Source organism: Lonchura striata, chromosome 8 (genome assembly GCF_046129695.1).
Source record: "Lonchura striata isolate bLonStr1 chromosome 8, bLonStr1.mat, whole genome shotgun sequence".
Classification (NCBI taxonomy): Eukaryota; Metazoa; Chordata; class Aves; order Passeriformes; family Estrildidae; genus Lonchura; species Lonchura striata.
Window position 1 is genome coordinate 21,715,195 of NC_134610.1, and position 21,358 is coordinate 21,736,552.

Sequence of the window (21,358 nt, forward strand, 5' to 3'; positions counted from 1 at the left end):
TTTTACAAACCAAGAGTATAGAAAAATATATGTATTTTCAAAATAAAAGGAGGAGGTAGGAGGCACATGCCCACTCCTGTCATACCGGTGTTTCAGTTGTTGAAGTTGCAGGCTGTTGTAGTGACTGTGGTCGTGGTTCCTCTGACTGAGTCCTAACCAACCCAGTTGCATGTCCCTTGGCAGTATCTCCATTTGTTACCTGAGGGTGCTGCTGGGTCAAGGCTGCTTTCAATCTCTGAAAGCAGAAAATAAAGAAGAAAAAGAAAAGAAATATTCTATCATGCCAGTTTGAATGATTAATCATTTTACTTTGAATGATTAATCAGTTACTTTCAATTTGCAAACAGGAACTCCAACTCTTAAACACACCTGTTTCTTTTTACAGGCTTTCAACACTGACCTAGGCATATACCTAAAAAGAGGGGGTAAATTTCTGCAATCATGACAATAACAATGAGGTTTACATAAGATCCCAGAAAGGGAAGGATGATAAAACTGTATGGAGAAGTAAGCAGAAAGCCTCATCTGTAGTGAACTGTGCCCACAAACAGATGAGTGGAAGGCCATAAACAGCCGCTGAAACTGGTACTACCAGAAAAGTAACAATGACACATGAAGGAAAATAGGCAACAACCAGAACACAAACATCTTTCCACTTTAAAAATTCTGGTGTTCCCTATCTCTATTCATTTTTAAATAGCTTGTTATACCTCTGCTAATTCATGGTCTTTACAAATACTCACCTCTGAAATCCTTCCTATGGGTAATTAGATAAAAGCCAAGATCTTCGCTGAAACATCTTAATGATGTACAAAATACTAAGAAGCTTCAGGTTATACGTAAAGATTATTTATGTAGAAATATGCAAGATAACTACTACAGCATGCTACTTTGCAGTAAAAAACTGCAAAAAAGGTTTGATGTTATTCCTTTATTGTAAACAGCCACTATGAAGAACAGTAATGCACAAGTTCAGCTGTATATAATACGCCCAAGAGTTACTGACAACCTGATGGATGATTTTTGAGCATTTTACTGACTGCCTGTTGAAAAATACTTCATTCAACTTTTGGTGAAACCTTTTAAAACTGAAATAGAATACATTCTACTTAAAACTACTTCTTAATCGTAAGTGACAAAGTGTCCAATTTCAGCAGATACCACTGCTTGTAATTTGAGATCCTTTCTTAAAATTCCATGAATACTGTACAATTTATCATGAATTTTTCTGATTTTACTGAAAAATTTATCTTAGAGAAATGGTGTTGGAAAATGTTTTTCTACTGAACACTGGATTTCTTAAGAATCCAATACAAGTTTAAGAGAAGATTACTGACTTAAACATGCGTGTTCATGGAAATTCTGATACCTCATAACATTGTATTTTGAAATATGAACAAAGTGTTGCCTGCATACTAACGTTAATAGAATCTCAAGAATACTAGAAAGAGCCAGCATTTGGCCAGCTCTTGATAGACAGAAAACTTTGCACCTATTTATGTAGATATTTGCTATAAACTGTAGTATCCAATGTCTGCCAACAATTAAGTCACTGAAATACAGTAACAGCTCTCTCCTACCTTCCAAAGTGACAAAGTGCTACAATTAAAGCAACAGATTGCAGATTACCTCTGTCAAAACTGCAAAACTTTTCAGGTCTGAAGTATGGCAAGTTACCATCAACCACATGGATTTGGTAGCATAACAAGCACCAGCAGGTATCCTAACTGAGGGCTACAAAGAGAACCAAGAAACTCCAACGCTCCTCTACTGGCCTGCTATTAAGGAATCTTCAGCCAGTGACTTCTGTAGTAAATCCATTCTGTAGAGATTGTTCCGGATTGTATTAGCAGCACACTACACCAGATAGGAACCATTCAAGTGCACGTGAAGTTAATCCCAACAGCTAACTGAGCTGTTCTTCACCTCATTTATTGTATCAACTTCCTAAATTTGCCAGAATGAAGATACTTCAGAAAATTACACTAACAAAATTTACTGCAGTTTCCAGTACTCAACTTTAACAACAAAAATTTAGGATAGCCGCAAGTATTAGGGCAGGATAACAAAAATTTCTAAGATAATATGTCCATAATTTTTAGCGTATGTACAGCATTCTGAAAGCCCTTAGATAGTTAACACTTTAATTAAGCTCAAGAATTAACTTGTACCTTCGTAATTCTCCTTGGAAAAACAAGCTAACAAAAACATTTCAGTTCCTATCTCCAGCAGGCCTTAGTGTTTTCTAAATGTCTAACAAAAATTATTAAAACCAAACTCTATTATCTACCTGCAACAACTGTAAAGTTGATGATTCCTCTCTCTCTTAAAATAATCCTGGTGTAAAACCTCTGTAAAATCTTGTACGACCTTCTACACAACCACTACCAGGACTACCAGGTAAACACATCACATCCAAGTCAGTTTTTAAAATAGTATTTTTTTTAAAGAAACTAGCAAGTATTTAATACCAATATGACAACAACCCTTCTGTATGTTATTAATGTAAGATTTTTTGCATTTTCATTTATGACTTGAATAACTTTTGAAGTATTTCTTTTATCACAACTTGCTGTTCAGCAGCATGTGACAAATTTTCATCAGTCCTAATCCAAGACAGCAGTGAAAGTACACACCAGTTAAATGGTACCTTTCTTCTATTTCAAGCTGTCATACTAGGACAGATTTCAAATTTATCATCTCAAAAATATTGGGTTTGCATGGCAAGGTTTGGGTCCCATGAGCAGCTTCCAGAAGCTCCCTCCTTGTCCCCCAGAGCCCAGGGCAGCTGGCTTCAGGACAGAGCTCCAAGGAGAGTTTGTGGGAGTCAGGCCAGTTCAGCCTTGAGAAGAGGTGGCTGAAAGGGGACCTCAGCAGTGTCCAGGAGTATCTGAAGGCAGGGTCCCAAGAGACTGGAGCCCGGCTCTGCTCAATAGGACAAAGGCAATGGCAGGAACTGAAGCACAGGAAGTTCCACCTGAACACGAGGGAGAACTTTGTGACTGTGAAGGTGAGTGGGCACTGGAACAGACTGTCCAGAGAGGATGTGAGGCTTCCCTCACTGGAGATAGGCAAGAACCCTCTGGTTGCAATCCTGTGTCATCTGCTCTGGGATGGCCCTGCTGGAACAGGGTGTTGGACCAGATGACCACCGTGGTCCCTTCCAACTTGGCCCATACTGTAATTCTGTGAAGAGTAAGAGGAGCCCTCTCCAAGCAGAGGAAGGAGCAGCAGAGATGTCTGAGGAACTTACCACAGCCACCATTCCCCTTTCCCCATGGCTACTGAGGGGCAGGAGGTAGAGAAGAGTTAGGTCCAGGAAGAAAGAGGGGAAGGTGGTTTTAAGTTTTGGGTGTATTACCCTACTCAGATGTGACTAGTAATAAACAAAACTGATTTAGTCAAGATGAGTCTATTTTGCCCATGACGGTAACTGACGACTTTGCACTGGGACATGCAAACAAAGTTGGACATTACTTACTGTAATGCCAACATTTAAACACTATATCCTGTAAATTCATAAGTAAACAGATGCCTTTTGAGAATTACATTGTTAAATGTAATGTACTATGAAAACAGGAATAGGAAATAATTAGATTTAATTTCATATTACAAAGTTTGAAAGTTGAAATTAAAGTAGTTAGGATTAAATTATCCACAAATGTAGACACTTTGTGAAAATCTGAGGAATACTTATAGATTTTCACAAGACAATTTCCAGCTTGTGTGTTTAATAAGTTTCATATTTTAAAAAGTGGAATAAAATACTATATGGGTGTTGTGCTTCCTGTGAGTAGGGAGACAGTTACCCCAAATTCAATGAGAATCTCATCTTTAACAATCAAGAACACAGAAACATATATTAGAATAAATGTATATAAGCTTCTTTTTTTGTGGGAAAACTTGATGACAACTGAGGTTTTTTGATATGATTTGGTTATAGGCAAACTAACCAGATAGGTTAATAGCTTTTAAAATCTTCATTAGCAAGGTTTTATCATTCGTGTATATCCTTGAAAACAAATCCTCACCACATCTGTCAAAATTTGGTAGGACTAGATCATTCCATCAAGAGCTCACAGAAACAAGATAATATACTCCAGAAACAATTTGTGAAAAACTCAGATCCATATTTCATATCTGCCACAAAAGCTCATCAGAGTAATAACCCTTCTTCTCCTGGGTGTTATCCTACCATCTGCTCCTCTATTACTTATCTTTATTTTGCAACTAATTAACAGCATAATCTTCTAAATTCAGCAAGTTAATTATCATTATTGTGGTCTTTGCAGCATCATCAGTCCTTATGAAGTCTTGTCTCTCCGCCCCCAGAGAACATATGAAAATGAAGTAGGTTGTGAGAGGGTCTGTTTCTTTAGAGCAGGCTCATTAGGTGTTTGCTGATTAGCTCGGCATGCAGAGAGACAGGTCAGAAAAATTCTGCTGAACACAAGGTCCCATGCCGGGCTCCAGCAAGCTAATGTTGGTTTCTGAACATTTGCCAAGCTGCCCTCTGTCATTTCTCAGTAGAAACCTCCTGCAAAAAGTCTACTGGTTGCATACTGAGTGCAAGGTATTTTTCAGATTGTGACAAAAAGTTTTGCACGGGAAGGAGGAGATGGAGGGAAACATTCCATATATAAAGCAATTTTGAAATTCTTCAGAAACTTCTGCAATCCAGACTGAAGAGTCTGAATGCTAAGTTTGGACCCACAAGCTGCACACTCAAAAAGGATGTTTTACAGCTGCAACTCAAGGCTCATGCTCCATACACAGAAAGCATACAATTACAGATCTTCTCATAAGAACATCAAAAGCAGTTCTACAGTTATTTAGAATAATGCGTCCTTATCTTAGTGAGGAAGTTTTTTTGAGTTTTTTTAAAAGACAGTTATTGCATCTACTTCTAAGCCTCCCTAAAATACTACACAACTGATATACATGTGATTTTACATAAGTATGTGAAAGTTAAGTTTCTTTAGCACACTGACAAACATGGAATCATGTCAGAAAAACTGACAATTTACATTAAGTGCACCACAGAAATCCGAAACTCATTTTACTCCTACAGAATGTCATTCTTGGTATAAAACTTAAGAATATTTCCAAAATAATAGCAGTAAAAGACAAGGCTGTGTCTGAATAAAATCTCTAGTCATGTTGTACTTCAGTTCTACAAGCAATAAAGAAAAAGGATCCAAGAATGCTCAAAACTATAGTAACAGTGCCTTTCACAGGTGTGAATGGACCAGGTCTGTTCACTATAATAAATTCAATATTGGGGCAATAAAATAAAAATGCAATCTGATTTCACGCAGTATTTTCACAGCACTGAAACACATAAAGCACTATGTTTCTGTGGTGAAAGAGACCCTAAGATTGTGCTGAATGCACTCTTTCACTTAATGTCAACTGTTTCAGTTGAGAGCCTCTTGCAAGAGTGCCACCAATCATGAGGATTTGGCTCACTGCACATACAATTTTTAAATTTTTGTCTGTCATCGCTTTTTATGTATTCCTTTTTTTTTATGACTATTTTTTCCTCCCAGTTATTAGTCCTTGCAGCTGGCACACATTTTTCTATCTGTTATTTCACTCAGTGAACCTGTTCCCACGTACAACTGTTCCCCCATGGAATTCATACAATCATTTAATGTTAGGCAACTTGAACAGTAACCAGAGAAAAGACCATTTCAGCAAAGAACGAGCAGAGCTCGAGAGGCGACATCTCAGTAACTTGCTTCGCATCAATAACCAAAACTGCCATGCTGAAGGAGCTTGATACTTCAGACTGAAAACTTTATCAAACACAGAAAAAAATACATAGTTTTGATTATTATGCATTAAACTTGGATACCCTAATAAAAAATCCTTTCAAACACTGTAAGAGACAAATTGCAAAGGAAAGTCTCCAGAAGCTGTCAACTGTGGGAAAAATTCTCAGCAAGTACCTCAGTTCCTTCATCCTTAAAAGGTTTTACAACTTCTAGAACTTCTAGAACTTCTAGAGCTGAAGAAAAATTTTAACTATGCTATAAGAAAGCATCCTATGTCTGTTACCAAAGACGTCTCCTGCCAGTTATTTTAAGTTTTAGATTTTATATATGCAAAGATAAATTTATTTACTAAAGTTCATTCACAAACTTATAAAGAAGAAAAACATTTCTTCTTCATACAATTTGGCAACTTGTAAAGAAACAACAGGTATTCATCAAAATAAAAATATGTTCTTCCCATCTTAATAAAAATACAGAAATGAAGTTATCTAAATTATAATATTGAAATTTCAGAGCATTAGGAAAGAAGTACTACAATCTCTAATTTGACTTTTATCTAACTACTACTCACGTTCAATTTTTAAAATAAAAAAGTCTACACAACAGTAGCCTTTTGTAAGCAAGTAAGAGTGAATTGAATGATTGCAATGAGGAATGAAATCAGAGCACAAAGTTCTTTTCTTACTATAAACCTCTAAAATGCGTTAGCTCCTTGAAATATGCAGAAATAGCCTCTGCAAAGAAAGGCACAAAGCACAAAAGAGTGCCTGGTTTGTGCCAGATATTTAATCTGAAACAGAGACCCTTCTGCACAGGACAGCTCCAGATCTGATAACTGCAACAATTTGGTGCTACGTCAGATTAAATTTACTACAACCAGTTTTTCATTAATTTTACTCAACCTCTGAAGTTATTAGATCTGTGTCAACTGAGAATACCTTGAAACAGTATTGTGGTATGATAGCAGAAAATGCAGAACACCATAATAGCAAGTATGATTCTTCAATACAGGAGTGGTTCAAACAACTACTGCTAAAGGCAGCTATAAATAAACCAGGTTAACTTTCCAAACTCTGCATCCCATACAGTACAATGCTTATTTAAATACCCAGGGAAGTTAGGGAATTTAGTTAGGAATCTATTCCTGCATGTTTTTTGTATTTGCTACATATTCTATTCTTACATTTTATAATGCAATATGAAAAAAATCCATGAGATTGCAAGGTCACTATATAAAGAACAACAAAAACTTTCCTCAAATAAGTAAGAAATAAAACAACAGCCAAAAAAATTCCAAACATCAATACTCCTGGGGATGTTGTGAAGGGAACATCAAAGCTTCACCCCTTCATCAGGCTTTTTGTTCAAAACTCACTAAGAATACTATGCTGACAGACTTCATAGGTTCACAAAATTGTTTAGGCTATAAAAGACCTTTAAGATCAAGTCTGACGATTAAGCCAGAACTGACAAGTCCACCACTAAACCATGGCCCTAAGTGTCATATCTCCATGTCATTTAAACACCTCGAGGGATGGTGACTTCACCACTTCCCTGGGCAGCCTGTTTAATACTTGACAACCCTTTCTGAGAATAAATTTTTCCTAAATGTCCAATCTAAACCTTCTCTGGTACAACTTGAGGCTGTTTTCTGTCATTCTATCAGTTGCTGTTTGAAAGCGGCTGAGCCTCACCTGGCTACACCCTCCTTCCAAGTAGCTGTAGAGAGCATGGAGGTCCTCCCTGAGCTTCCTTTTCTCCAGGCTAAACACCCCCAGCTCCCTCAGTCACTCTTCAAAGGACTTTCTAGACCCTTACCTGCCCCACTGCCCTTCTCTGGACATGCTCCAGCACCTCAATGTCTGTCTTGCAGTGAGGGGCCCAGAACTGAACACAAACTCAAGGTGAATAGAGGGGAACAATCCCTGCCCTGGTCCTGCTGGTCACACTACTGGTGATTCTGATACAAGCCAGGATGCCACTGCCTTTTTTGGCCAGCTGGCCACTGCTGGCTCATGTTAAGCTGGCTGCTGACTAGCACATCCAGGTCCTTTCCCAACAAACAGCTTTCCAGCCACCCTGACCACAGCCTGTGACACTGCCTGGGGTCGTTGTAACCCAAGAGCAGGACCCAGCACTTCACCATGTGAAACCTCACACAAATGACCTCAACCCAGTGATTCCAGGTCCCTCTGCAGAGCTTTCCTATCCTTCTGCACACCAATACTTTTGCCCAACTTGGTGCCATCTGCAAACTGACTGAGGGAGCACCCATTCCCCCATCCCCACCACTGATAAAGACTGGCTCCTACACTGAGCCCTGAGGAACACCACTTGTAACTGGTCACCAACAGGATTTAACTCCATTTACCACCATTTTTTGGACTCAGCCATGCAGCCACTGTTTTTACCCAGCAGACTGTATCTGTCTAAGCCATGAGCAGTTTCCCCAGGAGAATGCTGAGGCAAATAGAGTCAAAGCCTTTAGTAAAGTCCATGTAGACAACACTGACAGCATTTTACTCATCCACCATAAGTAGGTCACCTTCTCAGAGAAGCCAAGAAGGTCAGTCAAGCAGTCTGCCTGTCACAGATCCATGGTGGCTGGATCTGATCCTGGCTGTTCTGTGCGGGCTATGACATCTGCTCCATGACATTCCTCAGCTCAGAGGTCAAGCTGACAGGCCTGCAGTTCCCTGGACCCTCCTTCTAGCCTTTCCTGAAGATGAGCATCACATTTACTGACCTCCGGTCACCTGAGACCTGCCCATTTAGCCAGGGCTGCTGGTAAATGATTTAAAATTGCTTTGCTGAGCTTCTTCCCTAACTCCCTCAGTGCCCTAGGGATCCCATCCAGCCCCATAACCTTCTGTGTGTCTTAGTGCTGTAGCAGGTTGGATTACAGAGGTTTTGCTCTCCTCCACATGCCTGTCTTCCAGCTCAAGGTGCTGAGTACCCAGAGAGGAACTAGCCTTACTATTAAAGACTGAAGCAAAAAAAGGCATTAAGTACTTTTGCTTTCTCCTCATCCTTTGCCATTACGTTTCCCCCATATCCAATAAAGTATGGAAGTTCTCCTTGGACCTCCTTTTGTTGTTGTACTTAAGAGAAATATATTTAGTTGTCTTTTACAGCAGTAATAATCAGATTAAATTTTAGCTGGGCTTTGGCCCTGCATAACTTCACAACATCCACATACTTCTCCTGAGTTGCCTGCCCTCCTCCCACAGGTCACACACTTCCTTTTTTCTCCTGTGTTCCAGCCAAGGCTCTTTGTTCAGCCAGACCAATCTTCACTGCTGGCTTATCTTCCAGCATGTAGGGACAGCCTGATCCTGCACCATTAAGATTTACTTCTTAAAGGATGCCTTGGACTGCTCTCCCTTCAGAACTGCCTCCCAACATGAAGGAGAAATGCGCCCATAACAGGCAAAAGGGCACAGGGCATGTTTCCAGTGTTTAGCTAACTTAATCATACCAATAAATCCACAAATTGCAGTATACCATTAATACATGAAACATACAATGTTATTTATTAAATTTCAGTGTATTAGCTTATTTTTCAACATTAAAAGTGAACTACTAATGAAATGAAAAGTGAGCTGTAAAACTAAATATGGTCTTCTGTTGGCTTAATCAGGAACACAAGTGAAAAATAAACCTGTTTTGCAGACCTTCACAGATTTTAGTATACATCAAGCAAAATTATTTTTAAGAGAGACATGAAAAGAAAGGGTTTGATATCACAGAGATTTGAATTTAGAAATTAAATTGAACTCTGCAGTTAATAAACCGTCACATATCTGCCAACAATGCATCCCATGGCACAGTGAATTAGTCTTACTCTTGGAGGCTTTTCTACATAAACATTAAGTTTCTCATTAAATTGCTTTTACTTTCAGGAGGATAAGAAATTAGTATTTTTATTTTTGTGAATAGGCACTACATAAAAGTAAATGAGCATAAGAAATATATATAATTCTGATATTCTTGAATTCTGCTCATGCTTCATGTTAAGCAACAAGGAAAGGAAATACTGCAAACACCCTTTTTACAGTCTCACTTAAAAAAAAAGATAAGCAATCACTGAAGTGCATATATTAGCTAAATTGTAACGAGAAGGCTAATGAGACTGTTAAATTTTAAGTCTAATGATCTTTGTTTTCCTTTGCATTTGAGTGATTGCTTCTTCCAATGTGAGATCAAAGTCTTCACCACACACATGTATATCCTTTCCGCCTTTGAATCACTCAATAATATGCTTAAAAACCTAATTTCTTTTCCATTTAAAAAATTATTTGGAACCAATTCCTCCTGGATTTCAGGCAGAATTCAGAGCATGAGTCTCCTGACTCTAAAATATGTTCAGCTTCCAAGAAAACAGTTCTTACTTTCACTTGTTTTACATGCTTTCTTCTGGATTTAAGGTAAATTAATTTTGTAAAAGCTGGTTACATTTAAGCATTTTCTGAGGTATTAAAAGATTCCTTTTCCCATTCCTAGGGAGACATGGATGCAAAAACACAGACCTTCTTCCCTTATGTCCTTCTCTATACTATTTCAAAAGTCATTGTGTTCAACAGAGCAGGGAAATGAAGGAAGACCTGACAGTGTTAAGCAGAGTCAGTGCACCTCTCCACAGCAGTTTCAGTATTTGGTTTCAGAATGTGGTTAAGGTGTGTGTGCTCACTCTACAGGAATCCCTTTACTCCAGAATAAACAGACTCACTGTTTCTCACACTGTAGCTTGAGAACAGAAAACAGGTAAGAAAAGAAAGCCCACAGGTTTAGATCAAGATAAATGAGATCTATAAGAATGTTAAGGGCATCCTCCCACTTACCAATATCAATGCAGAAAAATGTATTTTATCTAGCAGGTGTTCCTGATTGTCTTTTAGCACAAAGTAAAAGCTGAAGGAAGAGGAACACTATTTCAAAGGATACATACTGTTTATGGAAGCATCTTGTAAATATATAAACAGACTAATTATTGTTTAATAATAGATTGTCTATAGCTTTAGAACAGTTGGAACAAACAAGACAGAAAAAAAGAGAAGCAACTGCCTAATGCTGTATAAAGTATTTCAGTAAATAGATTAATTCAAACTACCATCTTAAATGGTTACTAATATTAAGTAAAAAAAAAAAAACAACCCCCCAATCAAAAAAAAACCCCACCCATATTTTGCTTGTTTTAGACATTTTCCAAAAAATCCTCAACTCCCCCCAAAAACACCCAACACAACCTCCACACAGAATAATTTATTAACTACATAAATATTACATATTTAATCGCAAAACTCTTGCCAAATGGATTATATTCAGTTGGGAGTCTGAAAATGTTTTAAAAACCCATATTTTTCTTAGTTTTTTATGAAATATCATTATTTTGGGAGGAAACGTTCTGCTTCCTGAAAGAAATGCTCACATGCTACTAATCTTGTCTTTCTCCCAGCTAGCATTTCTGATCCTCTGATACAAGAAGTAAGAAGGAGTTTAGTTAGAAAATTTATTTAAAACAATGACTAAAAATAAGATCAAAATGGCCATTAAGAACAGAACTAACATAGGCTGGAATTGGAAAGAACTGTAAAATAAACGCAGCTGTTATTTTTCTGGTTTTATTAAATTTGTATTTTGCAGAATTTAGACTAATAAAAGAAAACTAAAGCTGTTTTAAAAAGCAATAGAATGTAATTAATTTCTCAAGTTATTCTTCTTGAGGAATAATGGAGTTTTTCACTTACCAATTTAGCCTCAGACTGCACTGGCTGTGGGGAGGAAGGCCCTGGGATTCCTGGGATACTAGGCACCATGGTGACAGGTCTAACAAGCTGACCAGATAAAGTATAAAAATGAAGAAAACCTGAGTATGTTATCATAATAGAGAGCATTTGACAGCACTACCCTCTGAAGCCAAAACAGCTATCAAGGTGCTTAAAACTAAGTTCTATGCTGCACTTATGCAAACTGCTCCACTTTCAAATTAATATAGCATCATGCTTACTTACTGGAACTGCAGCAGGGACATGCACATTAGAATTTGTGATAGATGCAGGAATAGCAACAGGCATGGTTTGTCCATTAGGAAGATGTAACAGCAGAGGAAAAGGACCTGGAACTGGACTGAAAAAGGAATGAACTATATAAAAGAAAACTTATCCAGAGAAGAGAACAAGTTTACACATTATTTTAAATTGGTTTGTTTCTTTACAGGTGTAATGTAATATTTATTTGGAGGTCAAAAATATGAACTTAGTGATGTGGAGAACATGGCATTATATCTCACATGTAGTGAAAGTCCAATGTTTCATGTGTCATAAAGCACCACATTACACCAAAGCATCTCAAATTCATAATTAACTGCAGAAACAGTAACTGAAAGTAAATTGGATTTTCAAATTCTGCAAGAAAATGTTTTACTAAGATTTATGTAACTTACACTATTGGTCTGTTAGATGATGGAGCTTGGGTGATAACAGTACTAGAAGTTGGTGATGGTATTGCCTGCTGAATAATAACACTTGAGTCAGAACTTGTAAGCAGTACATTGGGAACCTGGAGTGATGCTGGACGAACTATTGTTGATGTAGGCTGTGCAGTCTGCTGCAGTGACACTTCCTGAGGAAAAATAAAGCTTCATCAGTTTGTAAAATACAATTACAAACCACTAATTCCAACTGTTAAATGAATGCAGTTTGATGGAACAAATCAGAATTTCTGTAACATTATGCAAACAGAATCAGTTATACAATTAAAAAGATTCAAGAAACTCCCTCTGGATGAATCATTTAAACCACTAAAGTAAAATTGTTTCAAAAACAATGATTTTACTTTTATGACAGACCTGACTCAACTTATTCTAAGGCTACTATTACTTCTTATTGTTTTTAATTCAGTTTTGATCAGATTTTAATTTTTTCCCCAAGAAAACCATGGTACTACCAGCACCATCATGTTTACCCACACTCCGAATAAGGAAAATGTTTTATGATGTCCTTATGTACTTTTCAGTTTCAGTCCATTGTTCTAGATTAAAATAAGAGAAACAAGACATTTATGGCTCAGTTAAAACAGTAACTAAATTTTTTTTGACCCTTTACCTGTAGCTCTCAATGGCTACTGCAATCAATGATACACAAAATCACGTTCTTAAGACCAGCAAACTTTAGTTGCTCTGCTGGTAAATGGCAATTCAAAGAGAAATCCCTACACCTATGTCACACAGGCTGCACTGATTTTCTTTAAATGAAGCTCAAGTTTTGAAAATTCATCCACAAAGCTTGTATTTTTTTATATATTAATGCACAAATATGTGAGATCCTCTGAGAAATTCATAAAACTGTAAGTTTGCTGGCAAACTGTGGGCTTTACAAAAGAAAGGACTTGAGATGATGAAATTTTCTCCCTCCAAAAGCTTAGAGGCTAGATTTGTCATCAGGGTTCACTAGTTCATTCATGCTTTTTCCCAAGGAACCTAAAAGTCTATTCACAGTGAATGAGAGTTTTTGAAGAATAACAGTGAGCTGTGCTGAGGAAAGTGAAACTGTTTTAGTATTAATCTGGGGTATAACATTTGACTACACTTAGCACTACAGATGAGCATTCAGTAAAAAGGAGACAACTAATACAGAATTGTGGAAACGAAAGAAAAAAAAAGCCCAATCATATTGCTAAGACATGATTAAACACTTCTTTGCAAGTAAGGAACTTGGTATAACATCTTCCAGATCTTATTCAGGCATCCCAGGGAGACTATAAATGAGACTGAACTGCTTGACTGCGGGAGATTCAGAGCTCAGAACACCAGCTGAACCTGTATGCTACCAAGAACAAGCTGCATAACTCAAGCAACATCACAGTGGTTCTTATATGTGAACAAAGCCAAGATTATGTGTACACTTGCTAAAAAATGGACCCTTGGAAGATTGCTTGGAGCTGTAAGTGACCTTTAGAGACCACTCCAGCTCATCCCTTCTGCCATGGCTAGGAACATTTCTCACGAGATTAGGTTCCTCAGAGTCCCAATCAGCCTGACTCTGAACACTTTCTGAACCCATCCTAGAAGTTAATGGCGTGTCAGTACCACCTCCTACCTCTAGACAAGCAGCACTTATACATCTGAAAAAGTATCTTCAATCTCCTCTTTACATAAACTTGCTCTTTACTACTCTGAAAAATGCATGCAGGTGCCTTTTACTACAACTAGGCAAAAACATAGGCTGCAGATTCAAGAAGTATTGCTTTAAAGTAAACTGACATTTCATAAGCATATCAAAACAAAACTATAGACCAAACAGTCTGATGGAAGATTCTAACTGATCACTAATGCATTGCACTAATAAAGTATAAATTTTGTCTGGAATAAAATACATTGTAAATATATTCCCCTAAAGAACAGAAAGATAGAGCTGAATTTGCAATCATAAGATTATGTGAAAGTGATCTTACCTTTACCTACCTTTCCTTACAGGACAGAAGTTTAAGCCCACCCAAAGGTACTAGAGTTACTAAAAGGACTTCTCCAACTCTTGTACTTCCTATTCTTGAAACTAAAACCCACTGAATGGGAAATTACAGATCAGAATAGTTACTTCAAATGTTCTCAGATGTGTATATTTGCAATTATTTCCTATCTAAAAGCAAATTTCATGCAATAACTTTCTAATGCTATCAAAAATACATAGAATTCTTCATACAGAAATGTAGAGGACCAGAACTGATACTGTACTTGATTACTATGTAAGAAAACAATTGTTTTTAAAGTAATTAAATTAGGCAATTAGCTACTTGGCAACAACTAGGCAACTTTTAAAACTCTGTTGAGGGTTGCCCTTTTAAAGTCCTGTTACTAAAATACAATAATGTTTGAAAGCTCATATTACTTTAAGGCTTGAAGACTTGTCTTGGTCTATTCAAAGCAACATATTTACTTCTACTGAGCCTAACAGAACTCATGAAACTGTCAGAAAACTAGGAAAATAATTAAGCATACTTTTTCTGAAAGTCTCCAAGGAATTATTCTGACAACTACAAGGACAATTAGAACTGCCTTGTACATATATAAATAGTCTGTAATCATTTAAGACTATTAAAATATATGCAGCCAACAAAATGGTTACAGTTAAAACCATCTATGGCCTGAAAAAATCCCTTCTCTTCTTCAATACATCTGCAAAAGGAGAACACAAAAATCTAACTAAACAACACTCTGCTCACATTTCTCAATCTCTGCAGGTCATGTTGAGCTGTACACTCCAAGCAGCACCCTCAGCCATGCTCATCTTGTCTCTACAATCAGACATGAGAATGGCATTGAACAGCAGCACTGTCACAGTGACCCACTGAAATTGCATCATCACTGAGACAAGTTTATAAATACTGCCAAACATTGAGATAGAATTTTCATTTGTAATGATGCTAATGAGATACTGGCCCACGATTGTATGAAGATAGTAATATTACCTTGTGCCAAGGTTAGACTAAGAAGACTTGGAATAAGTATTTGCAGCAAAAAAATAAACTAACCTCTGAAATAAATACTTAAGATTTGAACTATGATTCACTTGATCCAAGCAGTTTTTTACATATATTAGTTTAAAATGCTTTTACTGTTTTTGAGACTGCATGATTGCCTTGATTAACCATGATTACTCATTGTTGCTAACTAATGAAACTCAGAAAAACTTAGTAAGGACAAATCTGAACTGAAATTCTTTACAACTTCCTTCACACATTTCAGGTTGTCCTCACATTAGTTCCTCTGGCAGTATCAGAGTTGAAACCAGAGAGGTTTTCAGACTGGATCCAAAGAAAAACGTTCTGCCCACAGGAACAGCCTGGTACTGGAGCAGGTGGCACTGAGGCTGTGCAGCCTCTCTCCCACAGGGGTTTCAAGACCAGACTGCGCAAAGTGCTGAGTAACTTGGTCTGATCTCAGAAGTAACCCTGGCTTTGAGCAGAAAGCTGGACCAGGAAATCTGGCAGTCCCTTCCAACCTGAATTACCTGAGACCCAAAAAAGTCTTGCTGATTTCTGGAAGTAAGGCACCTAAGCCCCTCATACACAGACTGCCCACTGAAGATGCACATAAAGACTGACTAGAGCAATATCTATGCTTTATTATGGTCTGCTCCTAATGTTTGTATTTATTGAAGACTAGAAATAATTAACTCAATCATTTTGTTTCATTTTCTGTACTTCAAGAGAACTCCACAAAATGAAAACCCTGCAAGTCATATATTGAAGTGATCACTACTAAAGATGATGCATAAACAAGAATAAAGAGCCCTTTTAGTCTTTTCTAAGGTAGCATAAATCTTAAATTTTATATCTTTTCTGCCCTTATTGGATGGCCAGTTTAACTGGAAGCAATTATTCTAGTGAAAAAAAAAGGTAACTGAAGAATTGAACAAGTTACCTATATATCCACTGCAATGTGGCAAATGAAAACTCTCTTCAACTACCTAAGCAGCATGGCTATCACCATATACAATAAATATACAGATCATCAGAAAGTCAAAAAATAAATTCCAAAAAGAAAAATAAAGGTTCTGACCTTTTCATCATTGGTAGTAGACTCTGGATGAGGTAAAGGACTATCTTGATGAGTTGTCTCTACAACTGAAGGTTCTTCAATTTTATTTCTTATAATTGGTGTTGCAAGAGGGGACAGATCTAGAGGCATCTATGAGCAACAATGTAAAACAAAATTAGTCAATGTTTAAAAAACAAAACTGAGCAAGAAAATATAGAAGAGAAATACTGAAGAGAAATAACAGCCCATTACAAGACAGAGGTGCTGATGTTTGAAAGGTCTTGAAGCAGATGCACTACCAGTCAAGGCTATTTTATCAGCACCTACATGAACACCAATCTTTAGTAACACAAATGTCTTTTCAACACCAATGTCAGACTACATATTTTCTTATTGAGATTTAAAAACATTCCTGAAGTTTTTCATTTCCAAGGGTCATAAGAAAATTATAGCTGCAGAAGGACTGTGTTACAATAAAAAAAAATTGCAGCTAAATTAAGGTATCCTTCTGTATATTATTATATCTCATGCCACAGAGCACAAAATCCTAACCAGACTTCCAAATTGAGCAAGTTAGTACAGACAAACGTCAAGCTTATTGCAGCTAATAATTATTGAAAAAGCAAATTTTATATTACTACATGGGTAAAACTCAGCAGGACATCTAGAATGCCTTAAAGAAATTGAGCTACAAAGTACTTAAAACAATACAATAGATTTGAAAGCCTATATTCTGGTCTCATCCGCTATCCAAATACTTTTGGAAGAAATTTCCCCCAGATAAGGTTTTCCAAATGCTTTTTTTTTTCAATAAAATTCCTAGTTTTCCTGTGCAATATATTACTAATAGACAGGAAAGATTGTAAGAAGTGGAATCTCTTCTCGTATCACAAGTGACTATGAGGTATTACAGAAAAAACCCAACTCTCAATGGAAAGTGTGCTATTATGGTAAATTTTCCCACACTTTGTCATGATTGTTTATGAATATAAATCATCCACAGATATAGCAGGACTGTGTTTTTTCTTGTAACACAGAGTACAGCTTGGAAAATTAGTATAAATTAAAGAAATAGACAAAATGTTTAAAATTCTTTGCAAGAAGATACAACCTTCTCCAAGACAGTGGTGAGCTGTCCAGAAAACAGTCTTGGTAAATCAAAAATCAATTTTAACATATGTCATGGTCTAATAACAGTCAGCATACAGAAACTAAAAAAAGTAAACTTATAAATCTATTATTTGATACAATTGTTACAAAGTAAGGATGAGGCTTGGTCAGGAATAGATAATAATCCATCCTATTCACAAGTACCTCTCAAAATCTTTACTGAAACAAACAAAATTAAGCCACTGATTCTGAAAAATCTATATAAATAGGTATAAGACCATATTTTTAATCACTATCTATAGAAGTTAACCAGGTAATCAACTAAAGACAAAATTAGTCAAAGGGGACATTGAACAAAATTTTTCACTTGCAGAAGTATTTAAATGTTTAGGTTCCTAACCAGTTATGACTGGGAAGCACTGAATTAAGTAACAAAAGTAACACTTAAATGTATGGAAAGTTTCTCACAAAAACATGAAGTCACTAAACAGATAAAGTTCAAGTTTTTCTAATATTTCAATCTGTATATTAAATTATAAGTAGACCTTTATGCTGTCAATAGTTTCTAGACAAAAGTGATTTCAACAAAAAATGAATATAATCATAACCAAATTACTGACACTTTGTAAAATTTAGTCAGTACTTAATTCTCATTATCATGATGACTGATTCTTACAACAACATCAGTATTCAAAACCAATCAAAATCATGAGTGTTCACATACTATTGTTTGCATGTGTTTTTCTTTGTGCTAAAACCTCTTTACTTTTCAGACCCCTTTTTTTCTTATTCAGGACCTCAGGAAATTTCAGTTAAAACTAGTGGTTAACTTCAACAGATATAAACTAGATACTTACATGATTAGGACAATGTGTCCCATTATCAAGGCTAAATATGAAAAATGAATCAGGTAAACTAACCTTCAGAAGCATAATCATAGATTTGTATTCTCTACATACAACACATATATAAGCAGCTAACATGATTATTGGTATAGTTTAGAAGGCAATATATAAATCCAAACTTTTCTTTTTCAATGTAAATTCTCATATTAAAAAGTGGAAGCTCTGAGGAAAAAAATGTTTTGAACATACTTTCTTAATGTCATCTTCAGAAGCCTTTTTAAACTCATTTTCAAAAGGACTTGCTAATTCATTGAATAAGCCCACTTCTTCACAGTTCTTCAAGAATCGAGTTGGTGTTGGTGTCTGATCTGAAAAGAAGTGTATAAAACCCCCACAATTTTATTTTTACAATACCATTTATGAACCTACTCGTCCCAAATAGTTTTCAGAATACAAACAGACAGTGAACCCTGGGGCAGTGCTCAGCCCGCAGAGAGGCAGCTGGCAGGCAAACTCCACCTGCTGGAGACCAGCACCTGGAGCCTGCCGAACACCAAGCCCCTGACAATCCTAGCAGGGATCCACAGCATTTCCTTTGTGACCATGAACCACAGGGAGCTATTCTCAAGTGCACAGCAGAACATTTCCATGAGCAAGGAGACTTTATCTGAAAATAGAGATAAGCACTATATGAAGGCTTTTAATTAGAAAAGAAATGAGGAAAGTGCACAGCTCAAAGCCAGTTTGCTTCCTGTCCTAATTTGACAACAGTAATGGTTACTTCCAAGTGTACAGAAGTTTGAAAGGAAAGCGTGGCTCTGTGCACAAATCGGATTGACTCCTATGATGCCTCTGGATCAAGCTGGAATCATAAGGCTTCTGGCATCTGGGTGACTATCCCATGAAGTAGTTTCAGAAACAACTTTATATAAAATTCCTGTTGGTATATAGATTTGCCTTATTTTGCTGTTATTATCAGGTCAAAATTAACTACACTTGCCATGAAGTTACTCACACTTCAAATACTCTGAATTAGTATGATTGTATGGACTTATTAATCTTAGTGTCTACAACAGTTCCTATGCTGGTATGTGGCTGCACAGAGACACTTTCATGGCTTAATTTTTAAACACCTGATTATTTGAAAGGTCTCTTCTCTTGTGATATAACTGACAAGAAGCACACCTAGAATTTTAACATTTTTAACTGGTAGTTTTGGAGTAATATTTTATCTGCTCATTGTGACAAATTAGCGATGTACAAGGAAAAAAAAAACAGAAAATGTCTGAAAGTCTTTCTGAAGTTCATTTAGGCTGCTCCACCACTGAAAAAAACCCAGACTGACTGCAACTTCCACATACTTAGCACATGCTATCTTCATTCAAAAATTCTCAAATGTATAATGCGTTCAATCATCCACGGGTGATTACTTCTGATCCTGGACAAAAGCTGTAATTACTAAGGGTATAACATGAATTCAGAGGTGTGAATAAAGTATTTTGAATTTAAACCAAAATGAAAACAAAAGATTTAACCTTTCTTTTACTATCCCATTGTAAGACTAATCACCAATTCATTCTTCTAATATCACCATGATACGTAAAAGATGCTACGTATTTTAAAATTTAAGAGACAAGTCATATCAATGAATAATTAGAACTGAAATACAGTTTCATTTAGTTACAGATCCTCTTAGGAGTAGTCTTTATTAGCATGTTTTTATTAAATGCTTATACAATTAAACGAATTATATAAGTATTGATAATTTTTAAATATTTGGATTATATATCAGATACAAATAAAACTAACTTATGGATAATAATACTGCCTTCAAATTCTGACATGCATTATGTAAGAAAACAATGCTTAAGCACACACTGCAGACAAGTACAGTGCAGAAAATGTATCACATTCTCTTAACGTGAATCTATGCATTATATACAGAAAATGCATAAAGCACATGCCCATTCCAGCAGAAAAGTGAACAAACTTAGTACAGGTATATACTTACCAGCCACAATGACACTATCATTACGAGCTGGCCCAAATTTCAGTGTCATCTCATGTTTATGTTTATGGACAGCCAAATGATCCTCATTGGTAAAACGCTGCAGCAGAAAGTTTTTAGAAACACTTGTATTTGGGAGTGTGAACACAACAAATGCCATTCCACAGAATGCAATTTTTACAAAATGTAAAACTATCATTACTATGTTAAAATACCACCCTCTAAGGCAGATATATCTTGTTCCTTGGTTAACAGTACCACACAGAAATACTGTAAAACTCAAACTATGTTCATAGTAACTAAATATACCAGGGAAATTTCAGTATAAATGCCTGCATTGATCAAAAGTCTAAGATAACATTTCAGAGTGCTGCACTTCCATCAACCATCAGCAAACAGCCATTTGCTGTATTAATGGATCTTGACAATGTCTAGTAATCACCACTGCTTGATTACTGCATTGTATTACGACATTAATAAGAATTGATCTGTAATCACAAACTTCACTGCATTTAACAGCATAAAGATAAAATATTGTAGCTCCTGTCCCTGCCAATTTACTATATAAAACAAGGGGCAGGTAGAACGGGCAACATTAGAATAATGCTAGACAGCCGAAATGCTGTGAATTAACTAAACCTTACCAGCATTTTAAAAACCTCTCAGGTTTGCTCATTTCATGCATACTTTCCCCAATATTTGGACTATATGCTATAAAAAAGCAGTAAGCAGACAAACTAAGTGCTGTAAAAGAGATATTCTTACTTTTACTATTTGTTTATTTTCACTAATTTGCTATGCATCTGTAATTGTGGATGAAGTTAGTGTTTCAATTGACATAATCTAAGAAAATGTTTCCCAAGATGCAGCTTTCCTAAAAAGAACACATTTTACACAAAACATTGAAATTCTTAATTTTCTTTGTGAACATTTGAGCTCCAATTTATGTTTCTGGTTATGCCTCACTAATTTAAGTCATTCCACACATAACAGATCCACATCAAGAATAATCTCTCAGGAACTGATATATAAACTGAATTCACCTCAGAGTACAGTAATTCAGAATGTTTCCATCAAAGAG

The 21,358-nt window shown here is 36.4% G+C and overlaps 1 protein-coding gene across 14 annotated transcripts in view; it reads right to left on the minus strand.

Annotated features, from left to right (window-relative positions):
* The window catches only part of ATF2 (activating transcription factor 2), a 48,312-nt gene that overhangs the window by 16,483 nt on the left and 10,471 nt on the right, over nt 1–21,358 (minus strand). For 13 of the 14 annotated variants that reach the window (XM_021552461.2, XM_021552452.2, XM_021552458.3 and 10 more), the window contains 7 exons: nt 20,281–20,377; nt 18,519–18,637; nt 16,336–16,464; nt 12,220–12,398; nt 11,789–11,903; nt 11,525–11,611; nt 86–235 (listed from right to left, as the gene is read on the minus strand). In XM_021552461.2, the coding sequence (XP_021408136.1) occupies nt 86–235; nt 11,525–11,611; nt 11,789–11,903; nt 12,220–12,398; nt 16,336–16,464; nt 18,519–18,637; nt 20,281–20,377 (876 nt within the window). The remainder of the gene's footprint in view (nt 1–85; nt 236–11,524; nt 11,612–11,788; nt 11,904–12,219; nt 12,399–16,335; nt 16,465–18,518; nt 18,638–20,280; nt 20,378–21,358) is intronic. The other variant, XM_021552462.2, reaches the window with a different exon arrangement.